Source organism: Scyliorhinus torazame, chromosome 17, assembly GCF_047496885.1.
Source record: "Scyliorhinus torazame isolate Kashiwa2021f chromosome 17, sScyTor2.1, whole genome shotgun sequence".
NCBI lineage: Eukaryota > Metazoa > Chordata > Chondrichthyes > Carcharhiniformes > Scyliorhinidae > Scyliorhinus > Scyliorhinus torazame.
In genome coordinates, this window is record NC_092723.1 from 154,395,233 (window position 1) to 154,407,258 (window position 12,026).

General features: G+C 49.6%; 1 protein-coding gene across 5 annotated transcripts in view; it reads right to left on the reverse strand.

Annotated features, from left to right (window-relative positions):
* LOC140394261 (ankyrin-repeat and fibronectin type III domain-containing 1-like) overlaps positions 1-12,026 on the reverse strand; it is a 1,262,745-nt gene that overhangs the window by 1,040,683 nt on the left and 210,036 nt on the right. For all 5 annotated transcript variants that reach the window (XM_072481308.1, XM_072481309.1, XM_072481306.1 and 2 more), the window contains exon 3: positions 10,871-11,055. In XM_072481308.1, coding sequence (XP_072337409.1) covers positions 10,871-11,055 — 185 coding nt within the window. The remainder of the gene's footprint in view (positions 1-10,870; positions 11,056-12,026) is intronic.

The following is a 12,026-nucleotide window of genomic DNA, read 5'->3' on the forward strand; positions in this document are numbered from 1 at the left end:
ACCGCGGGGAAATGGGGGAGGACATCCCTCCCGGTGGCCATCAAGGTGATGGTCGCCCTGAACTTCTTTTTTAAAAATAAATTTAGAGTACCCAATTCATTTTCTTTTTCCAATTAAGGGGCAATTTAGTGTGGCCAATCCACCTACCTTGCACATCTTTGGGTTGTGGGGGCGAAACCCACGCAGACACAGGGAGAATGTGCAAACTCCACACGGACAGTGACCCAGAGCCGGGATCGAACCTGGGACCTCGGCGCCGTGAAGCATCAGGGCTAACCCACTGCGCCACCGTGCTGCCCCCGTCGCCCTGAACTTCTACTCCACAGAGTCCTTCCAGGCACCGAGTAGGGACCGGTCTGGGATCTCAGAGCTCAGTGCACAGTTGCATCCACGCCGTAATAGAGGTCCTGTATGCCCAGTCGGTACAATACATCCATTTCAATGTGACCCACCAGGATGCCCGGGCAGCGGGGTTCGCCACCATTGCCGATGTGCCCTGGGTCCAGAGGGTGATTAACGGGATGCCTGTCGCCCTATGAGCACCTGAAGATGACAGGCCACTCTACACAAACCAAAAGGGGTTCCACTCGATGAATGTGCAGCTGATATCTGACCATCTGCTGCCCATTATGCAGGTCTGCGCCCGATACCCAGGCACTGTGCACAACGCCTTCATCCTGGCACACTTGGCGATTCCCAGTCTCTTTGAGACACACTCCCGGCTGGGAGGGTTGGTTCCTGAGCGGAGCGACAGGGGTTATCCGCTTCGATCATGGCTGGTGATGCCTATCCGGAGGCCACAGACTGACGCCGAGACTCGCTTCAGATGCTTTGGCATCCTGAAGATGCAGCTCAGATGCCTGGAATGCTCTGGAGGGGCCCTCCAGTATAGTTCTAAGAGGGTTGCCCGCATCGTGGCGGCCTGCAGCGTCATCCGCAACATCGCGCAGCAGAGGGGCAATGTGCTGGAGGAGAAGGATGAACACCAATCCTCCTCCAACGAGAAGGTTGCAGGGGAGGGCGAAGATGGGCAGGACATGGGGCCTGGGCAGGCACAGGAGACCGCAAAACGTGTGTGCCAGGGCCAACGCGCAAGGGACGCTCTGATCACCTCCAGGTTGACCGACTAGGTGGGGACTGGCCAGGGGCACAGACACTGCATCCCACCCACCCCTCCCCACTTGGCTCCTGGCCACCCAGCTCGCCTGCAACTCCCTCCGTGATACATACTTTCCGCACTACAGTGTAGGCCCTGGATTGGCAGTAACAACTGGATCTGGCCCAAGGGATGGAGGATGATGACCGGCTCTGCAATGAGCTCTGGTGCTCTGCATCATTTGACAACATCTGACTCCTGCCCCCGGTAGCACTTCCTGCTGCCCACCAGGGTGATCCCGGCTTGCGAGCTGGCCATTCCATCACATGGTCCCTTTGGACCCCTGGGGTTGCACGGGTCGGGAGCCCAACCCACCCACAGCATCTGCCCATCCCTCCTCCCCCCACCCCCTCTCTGGCCAGCCCCGACTAGCCCACCCCTCACACCCATCTGACAGAGCACCGAGGCAGGTTGTAACAATCTGAACAGGTGTTTAATGTGAACAAATATGTACATATATGTGCCCTAGCCCCTAGCACTGTGCCAATTTTACTGATGTCTAACTTTCTGGCCTTACAGGCCCTAATGCTATGTCTAGGTGGTTCCCCAAATGGTACATCAGGAGTGGAGGCGGCTTGTTGCGATACCCACTTTGCGACCTCGGTCCCCATTGGCGGGTGCCTTCTGGAGCTACCAGGCCTGGATGGGCCCGATTGCTATTCAGGCGTCACAGGTGGCCCGTTCTGCCCGCTGACCACCAGATGTGCCGGGGTAGAGGAGGGAGTCTGAGGTGCTGTGGTGTTCTGGCACATACCCTATGGGAGTCACCGGCGTGGGCCCCATCATCTCCTCGTCCCTCGAGGTGCCCGATGGCCCTTGGGCTACTCTATGGGATGGGGGTATGAGTGGAGCAATCCACTGAAGCTCCGCACCACTTGCCGTTGCCAGTCCCGGAGGTCCGCTCTTGTCTCATCCAGGGTTTTCAGGCTCTTGGCCATGGAGCATAGGGAGTGGGCCATATCAGTCTGGGACTGCGCTACAACACACTGCCACTGCGCCACTACCTTCTGAGACTGTGCCCACGCTGCGACTGTGCCATATCATCCAGTGACTGCACCATCTCCCTCTGGGACTGGGCTACCTCCCTCTGTGCTGTGCCACATTGGCCAGCGCTTGGGCAATCGTTCCCAGCCATGGTTCGCTGTGACTGAGCCACGGTCAGAAGTGCCGCTGCAATGTCCAGGTGGCTCCGGCACATGGCTGTCTGTGAGAGGGCAGCTTGTCCTGGGCCTCGGCCTGCACCTGCACAAAGTGCCCCAAGCCTTGGGCATGCTGATCCACAGCCAAATCCCTCGCCCCAAGACTTCCACCATGGACACCACCCATGCACTGTTGACCTGGGTGGCATGCATGGTCGGCACCACCTCCTGCAGGCGGTTAGATTCCTGCACCTGTGGGTGTTGGATGCTCGCCGACAACTCCTCATGTAGTCCCTGGCTCTACGTTTGCATCTCCATTATAAATGGAACTGTCCGTTCCAGAAGCCCTAAACCAGTCTGGACGGCAGTAAGTCCCTGGGTTCGGCCCACTCCCCTCCGTGCCAGTGTCGTCATCACTGCTTGGCCCTTGCTGGGGGTGAGGTACGCCGCCCCATCACCAGCAGCTCCTGCAAGACACAAGATTAGACCATGAGCAAGAGGGATTGGGGGTGGTCTGGGTGAGGGTGAGGGTGTTGTGGGGCTTGGGGTGATGTGGGATGAGGGTGGTGTTGGGGGGGGGGGGGGGGAATGTTGGCACACTTGTCACGGTGAACCGCAACTAGGCGATGTCCCACTTCCTCTCCTGCAGCCGATCTCCACCCTGGCAACACCCCTTTCCTCAGGGCCGCCAACCAGTCTAGGTCCCGCTGTTCTGTTGCAGTGAGGGACCACAGGTCTGATGGTCCCCCTCCAGATTTTCTTACTCCCGGCGGTTATAGCTGCCCTATTCCTCAGGGTGGGGGGTGGGGGGGTGGGGGGGGACAGAAAACAACAGTGTTAGACAGTCCGACACATGCAGCACAGGGGGTGGGTGGGTGGCTGGTGGCCTCAGTGGCCAGGGCGCCCGGCCATGGCAGCCAGTATGGGTGCCGGCATGTGGTCCAGGGTGGGGAGGGGAGGGTTATGGGTGTGTGGGAGGTTCGGAGTATGGTTCGTTCAAAATAACAATTGCTGAGTACAGATGCCGTCACCACCGAAGGGAGGAAAACCCTATTGAAAACAACAACAAAAATCAATACAGGAATAGCATGGTGGACATGTAGATAAAGAAAGAGAGGTCTCCATCATTCAGGGGCAAGAAGGGCATCCAAGAACCCCACCCCCCCATCTGAGTCATAAAAGAAGAAGGCCCTGGCCATCCCGGATAGAACAAGAGATTTAGTTTTGGAACAAATAAATCTAGGGTCCAAAACAGAGTTCAGGTCCCCACCTAAAATAAGTTGATGTGAGTCAAGATTGGGGAGGGAGGCCAGCGGGGAGTTAATGAACTTTGTATCATCCCAGTTAAGGGCATAAACGTTGATCATGACTAACGTGGTGTTCAACAGGAAGCCACAAACGATAACATATTAGCCACTGGGGCCAGCTATAATCTGAGAGGAGGAAAGTTGAACGCTTTTGTTAATTAAAATCACTGTATCCCTGGCCACGTCATTGAAACCAGAATGAAAGACCTACCCAACCCGCCCTTACGCAGCCTGGTCTAACCCCTGATACGCATGATGTGGAGATGCCGGCGTTAGAATGGGATAGGCACGGTAAGAAGTCTCACAGCCGGTTAAAGTCCAACGGTGTTTTTGAAATCACAAGCTTTTGGAGCGCTGCTCCTTCATCAGGTGAAGTGGAGGCAGGTTCATAATCACAGCATATATAGGAGACACACAATTGCAAGATAATTATAGATTTGCATGTGAAGAATGGTTGGAATGTGAGTCTTTACAGGTAAAAGTCTTTGTAGGAACAAACAAGCGGAGTGAGTGATAATTGCAGGTAATAGAGGTGTAAATTGTCTCAAGGTCTGATACGCGATTGAGTCTCCTGCAAGAAAACAACATCAGAGTTTAAGCTCTTTACATGGTCAAAGCCTTCAACCTTTTTACTTGGCCGTTCAAACTTCTAATGCTCCAGGAGACTAAACAGATTAATCCAGAGTCAGCCATTCCCACCAAGAGAGATCAACCAAGGGACACTGAAAAGATAAAGCAAAATAACCCACCCAAGGTGGCCACCAAACCAAGATAGAAGACTGGACAAAGGAAAACATACAAACACCGTTAGCAGACTATCCCGACCCCCCACTTCATCCTCCTCCCTCCCAAGCATGTAACCACATCCAAAAGCAAATGAAAGCTAGGCAAAGACTTATTCTAAACCTAAAACCTACATTTAACAAAACCAATCAAAAGCTCAAATCTCATTTTGGAAATAAAACTACTATACTGAGCTGCAGCAAACCCTCCCAAACCACACCTGTTAACCAACACCCTCGTGGAAAAAAATTAATTAATTTTAAAAATAACAAAACCCCAGTTCACTTGCACACTACACTCGCGACTAAATGTCACACCGAATAACAACATTGAAAAATGCAAGGAAACCATAAACTAATGTAAAGAACAAAACCCCACGTACTAGAGAATCTCAAATCTAATCAAAGGCACTAGAACACAACCCCAACAAAAACAAGAAAAAACAAGAAATGCAAACAATACAACAGGCCCATCGACAAAGCTCTAAACCAGGTTACATAGCGCATAACTTGTGCCTTTTAAGTTGTGGGCCTGCTGATGCACGATCAATAATCTCCGAAACGAGATTGGAGACAATTGAAGGCTTTAATATGCTAGATGTTTCCCCCAGCAGCGCAGGTACAGAAGAAAGTTGCTGGGGAGGCACGGGCTCTTATACCCCGCCTTGCAGGGTGGAGCTAACATACAAGCTTAACCAATGGGAACAAGTACATTCTCCACCAATGATATTCCGGCATTACCAGGTACCGTAATCCTCCTAACACAGACTACCACATTCACCCCGTTTAAAAAAAGAGTCCGGCGGGGGTGGTGGTTTCGTATTACAACGTGGTAAAAGTGGTAGAAGTTACAGTTATGAAGGTACCTTAATGTCTCCGGAAAGCGTTTTGCCTCATTACATCTTAACTGTTTACAACAGTGATGTACATTTCAAAATGAAGCAATTAGTCGATCGGGGGCCCTGGTCATCCTCTGCGATCGTCGCAGCTTTGGTGGTGATGCCGGTGGAGATTCGGGCATCTGTGACTCCGGGAGCGTGGTTTCGGCTTCTGTGGCAGCTTCATCACCCCTAGACGGGGCCAGTGGAAGGGCCGACTGACCTGGGAAGGGGGCGGCTGTGGGGTGCGCCGGTGGGCAGTGCCTAGATGGGGCCGGCGGAAGAACCGATCCACCTGGGAAGGGGTGGCTTTGGGGTGGGGGAGGGAGGGTGGGACCGGAGAGGGGGGGGGGGATCCAGTGGGCGCCAGGTCCCATAGGGAGACCGTATCCTGTCGGCCGTCGGGGTACGCCACGTAGGCGTACTGAGGGTTAGCGTGGAGGAGATGGACTCTCTTGACCAATGGGTCCGATTTGTGCGCCCGCATGTGTTTTTGGAGCAGGATGGTTCCGGGAGCTGCCAGCCAGGTCAGGAGCGAGGTCCCAGAGGAGGACTTCCTGGGGAAGACAAGGAGACGTTCGTGAGGTGTTTGGTTGGTCGTGGTACAGAGCAGTGACAGGATGGAGTGAAGGGCATCCGGGAGGACGTCCTGCACGTGTCAGCGGGGCAAGATGGCGGCGCCCGGAGGCCGCACATGGCCCTGGGGGAGGAAGATGGCAGCGCCTGCTGGCCGCACGGGGACCATGGAGAGGGTTGTGGTGGCGGTCCGTATTCGCCTCCGGAGACCGCAGTGACCGCCCGGGCCTGGCATACCGCCACGAAGTGGCCCTTTTTACCACATCCCTTGCAGGTGGATGAACAGGCCGGACAGTGCTGTCGGGGGTGCTTGGCTTGCCCGTAAAAATAGCAGCGGGGCCCCCCGGGGTTGCCAGGCCGTCTTGCAGCACAAGCTTGTGGGGGGATGGGAGATGCCTCAGGGGGGTTCCACGCTGCCCAGGGGGCTGCCGCACGGTCGGGGACGTAAGTGCGGGCGTTTCAGGAGGCCACACCAGGGAGCCGGCAAGGGCCCGTGCCTCCTTGAGGACTAGTGTCTCTTTCTCCAGCAATCACTGGCGGATTTGGGAGGACAGCATACCTGCAATGAAAGCGTCCCGGATCAAAAGTTCTGTGTGGTCGCTCACCGAAACTTGTGGGCAGCTGCAGTTTCTCCCCAACACCAGGAGCGAACGGTAGAATTCATCCAGTGATTCCCCAGGGATTTGTCGCCTCGTTGCTAGTCGGTGTCGGGCGTAGACCTGGTTTACAGGGCGAATATAATGTCCTTTCAGCAGCTCCATTGCTGCATCGAAATCGTCCACGCCCTCGATAAGGGTGTAGATTTCTGGGCTCACCCTCGAGTGCAGGACTTGTAATTTCTGTTCTCCCATGGGTACGTTTTCGGCCGTTCCGAGATATCCGTTGAAACACGGCAGCCAGTGCTTGAAGGTTGCCACTGAGTTTGCCACGTGGGGGCTGAGTTGCAGACACTCCGGCTTGATTCAGAGCTCCATTCTTTTAAATCTAGCGTATTAAATTGATGCACGATCAATAACCTCGGAAACGAGATTGGAGACAATTGAAGGCTTTAATACGCTAGATGTTTTGCCCAGCAGTGCAGGTACAGAAGAAAGCTGCTGGGGCGGCACGGGTTCTTATACCTCACCTTGCAGGGCGGAGCTAACATACAAGCTTAACCAATGGGAACAAGTAATTCTCCACCAGTGGTATTCCAGCATTACCAGGTACCGTAATCCTCCTAACACAGTCAACCACACCAGCATCTCCCAGAATGTTGAAAAAATTATTTTTCTTCCACAAACGTGACTCTAAGACGAGCTGGATAGACATCCCAAACTTGACTCCACTCTTGTAAAGGACGGCCTTGACTCCATTAAATGCAGCTCTTTTTTTCGCTAACTCTGCATTCATGTCCTGATACAAGCTAATGGAGTGGCCTTCTCATTTTAAATCGTGATGTTCCCTTGCCCATCGCAGATCCCACTCTTTTTCTTTCAAACTGTTGAATTTTACAATCACCACACGCGGTGGATCTTCACAACAAGGCTTTGGTCGAAGTGAGCGATGGGCCCTGTCTAATTCAGGTGGGGATGCAAATCCACCCTCACCCACCATTTTGAGGAACAGGTCCGAGAAATATTCCATGGGAGTATAGCCTTCAATCCCCTCCGGCAAACCCCACAATCTGGGCGTTCTGCCTCCTAGACCTGTTTTCCAAGTTGCTCAGCTTGGTTCCTAATGACTTATTGGTTTCAGCCACCAAAGTCAGATCGGACTCCAGCACAGCAATCCGATCACTGTGGTCTGATAAAGCTCTTAATCATGCCTCCAAGGACTTTGACGGTCTTCCTAGTTTTTTCCGGAAACGCACAAGTGGGGGCCAAGGCCTCATCGATTGACCTTTTAAGATCCTCTGACATGATTTGTCAGTATTTCTCAAACTCTTTCACCAAAATACTAGTTAGTGGAACGGATTTAGAGAAAGAAGCCAACTCTGCTATCTGATCGCCCGATGAGCCCCGAGAGGCTTCAGATTCCGCCGACGAGTTTCTGCTCTAAACCTTCTTAGCTTTGTTTTTCTCGGCATCTCAGCAAAGAGAGAACTCTACCCTGATAACTTTCATTAGTTTCCAAGGAATAAGCAATCCATGCAGCAAGAAATAGGGCAAAAAGATCAGTTCTGCACTGGGAGCCACCTCGTGCATGTCTTTCTCTTATATCACGCTATCGGAAGTCCTCTTCCTTGTAGTTATATGATGGTCGGCTGACCTTTCTTAGGCCTGGAAGGCAGTTGAATTGTGTTGTGGGCATCGGTGTGGTTCCCAGGGCAGCACGGTGGCGCAGTGGTTAGCATTGCTGCCTCACGGCGCCGAGGTCCCAGGTTCGATCCTGGCTCTGGGACACTGTCCGTGTGGAGTTTGCACATTCTCCCCGTGTTTGCGTGGGTTTCGCCCCCACAACCCAAAGATGTGCAGGCTAGGTGGATTGGCCAAACTAAATTGCCCCTTAATTGGAAAAAATGAATTGGTTACTCCAAATTTTTTTTAAAGTCAGTGTAGTTCCCCCTTAGCTCTGGGGTTCACGGGTTTTTTATTCTCGTTATTTTTCTTTGAGCCTTGGGTATGATGTAACTTTGTACTGTTGACTGCATCCTGCTTTGGTGCAGACAGCTGTTTTCGGGGTGGCGGACTGGCTCGGGCTGCAGGCGGGTGCGAGCCCTCGCCTCGCTGATTGCCCGGAGGCTGGTCCTGTTGGGGTGAAGGTTAGCTTCTCCACCCTGTGCCTCGGCTTGGCAGGGGGACCGACTTGAATTTTGTGACTCTTGAGAAGGCGAAGGTTGAGCTGAGGGGGATGAGGGAAGGGTTCTACAATACATGGGGACTGTTTATTATGCACTTTCGAGAATTGGTTGTCATCAAACATTGGGGGGGGGGGGGGGGGGAGAAGGTTTTTTGTTGTCTTTGATTACACTGTTTACTGATTGACTGTTAATTTTTGTTTTTACCTGGAATGTATGGGTGGCTGTCTTGGCCTGTATATTGAGCAGGGTGCAGTTTGTGTTTGGGGGATTGTTCTTTTTTTGGTTTTTGTTTGTTTTCTCTTTGGTTGTTTATTTGATGAAAATGTTGAAAATGTGGAGAATAAAAAGATTTTTAAAAAAAAGAAACATATACAGAAAATAGAAGCAGGAGGAGGCCATTCAGCCCTTTGATCCTCTCCGCCATTCATTATGATCATGGCTGACCATCAAGTTCAAAACCCTGATCCTGACTTCCCCCCCTCATCCCTTGGTCCCTTTAGCCCCAAGAGCTGTATCTAGCCCCAAGAGCCACACCTTGTTTTGTATTGGTACCTGTGGCCTTTTTGTCTTTTCCTTTTGCTTTTGTGCGATAATTGAAAAAACTTGAAAACTCCAATAAAAATACATTTTTAAAAAGCTGGTGGAATTTGCTTTCAGGTACCTAAACAGATTAGAAGTTCTTCAAAAAGATTCAAAACGCATATCTTGGTCAGTATTTGACAACAACTTTCTGCATGATAATTCCGAAGCTAAACTAAATGAATAAACAAAAGAACATAAAATAGCAAATGCAAGTTCACAACAGGGATGCAATCACACCATTTTTTAGTACAATGATTGGAATAACAATGGAAAGTTGTTCATGGCTGTTAAAGAGCACTCTTGAGAAAGACTTCAGAGCCAAACAAAATCTGAAGGTGAGGAGCCATTTTTTTGAAATGTAAGGCTGGCTGTTTGCTTCTTCGTTAAAAGATTTTTCCAATTAAGGGGAAATTTAGCCTGACCAATCTACCTACCCTGCACATCTTTTGGGTTGTGTGGGTGAGACCCATGCAGACACGGGAAGAATATGCAAACTTCACACAGACAGTGACCGAGGGCCGAGATCAAACCCGTTTCCTTGGCGGCGTGAGGCAACAGTGCTAACCACTGCGCCACCGAGCCGCCCTTGTTTACTTCTTATTGCTGCTACAGTATTTTTGTGTTGCAGTCTCAAATGCCATCTGAAATAGAGGTATCAGAAAAACAACAGCATTCTAAAAATAAGCTCTGTGGATGTCTGTCACAGGTTGAATAGTGCCCAAACTATTAGAAATTTTCATTACTTTCTTTACAAATGCTAAGTGAGAGCCGTTGATCCTGGAATTGCGCCTTTTACATTCTTATTAGCTCCTGCAGGATCAGGAATGAACATCTCCACTCAAATATAATAACAAGTGCTTCAAATATCCATACCTGTAAATGTTGAATTCTGTTTTTGCTTTTGAGTACTCTGGGCTCATACTGTCAGGACTTTCCTACTCACTTGCTCATGTCTTTCACCCTCTATCTCTATCATAAACTTCCTTTTTCTCTCTCTCCCCTCTCTTTAATTTCAAAACAGCAGTATGGTCAGTGCTGCTTTGAACTTTGCCTTCCTGTTCATTCACAGACACAAACATGCCGCAATCGTCCTGCATTAGAAGCAATTCTGATCACACAGTGCCCTTGGGCCTCAAAATTGGAACTCTTCACTTCTTCCAGTTTTCCCTTACACCTTCAAGACTGAGATCAACAGATTTGTATTGAGGGTATCAAGGAATATGAAGTAAAGGCAGGTTATTGCAATTGAGGTAGAAATCAGCCACGATCTGTACAACCTCAAGGAGCTGACTGGCATAATGCTGTTCCTATGCTTCCTATCTATAGGTTAAAAAAAGTTTGTGCGACATGAACTGAATCCCAGTTTCAAAGTTATTTTATTTTCTGTACTTTTTCCAGCCTTGAAGCTGTTCTGCACAATGTGCTTTGGCGGTCAACCAGAGTTCTCAACTTCTTTAAAAAGAACAGTGAAAATTACTCTAATGAAGCACTGCAGACATGAATAAAATGAAAACACATTCATCCTTTATTGTCCTTGATTGAACAAGAAACTCTGGTGCGAATTAACCCATTTGCTACTTTAACAAGTTTATATTTTATAATGTTATACTCTAAAATCTTCATGACAGACCTGCAACCCATTTAAGGACAACCTAACTTTAAACTCACCGAATGATGGCACTCTACATCCCTTCTGAGTTTCTGTTGTAAGCAACAATTTACTTGCACTTCTGCCATCATCGTTATCAGGTAGAAATTCTTTGTGCGCCCTTGTAACAGTTGGTGACTGTGGAATGCTGGGTAGAGTTCGAGACTTTGCCAGCAGAGGTCGCTGCAACTTCCTGTCCAAAGATCTAAGGAGAAACCAAAAAAGCATTTCCACCTTAATGCACAGGAAATAAGCACTCCAGTGTTACCTCATTACCAAGATAAAAATAGTTACACATATTCATTCCACGCAGTAATTTAAGTTAGATTGTTTGTGTTTGGAAAATTTCATTTATATGGTGTTTTTAAATAAAACAATAAACATTGAAGAGTTTATCATACACCTTGGAAAGTAATTTTATGTCATGAGCGATCTTTATCTCAATGCTAGCAATCCATAAACTTAGGCATTTGAGTACAGAAGAGAAAGTTGAAGAAAAATCCCCTTACGGGCTATAGCAAGTTGAAAAATGTCACTGCAGCTTCTGCTTTACTCCACAAATCATTACCAGAAAAGATAACAACACAGTTTTGTCAAATAAATCATAGTAGCCTCTCCTCTGTCGAACAATATGTTTACCCTCCATTCTCAGATAAGTTATCTCTAGTGTACCAATTTATCTTTCATAGTTTTCACACCAGTACACACTGCGAGTGATAGTCCCAATTTAATAGCATTCTAAAACACTGGGTCTCACTGTTGCTATGGAAACTTCACTGGTTGAGAATATATATTTAGCTTTGTTGAGAATAACTATGCCTTTGCAAAAACAATTCCAAGTGGTAAAGCATTAAACACTGGTATATGGAATAATGCACAGTCCACCAAAATGCACTGATCAGACACGTGGGCGAGGATTCTCCGCTGCGGGTAGCGGAGTTCCCAAGGCGTCAGTGAATTTTGCGCCAGGCAAAAAAAGTGGGATTTTCTGGTCCCCCGCTGATGCCGGCATTGACGTTCGTATACCACGCCGGCAGGAGGATGCAAATGGATTATTTAAACCCATTTGCATCCTATTAACGGGCTGGACACCGGATTCTCCACACCTCCGTGATGCTCCTCCCCTCACAGCCAGGATTCACATAAGCGTGTTTTGGTGCATGTATTTGCCATTGT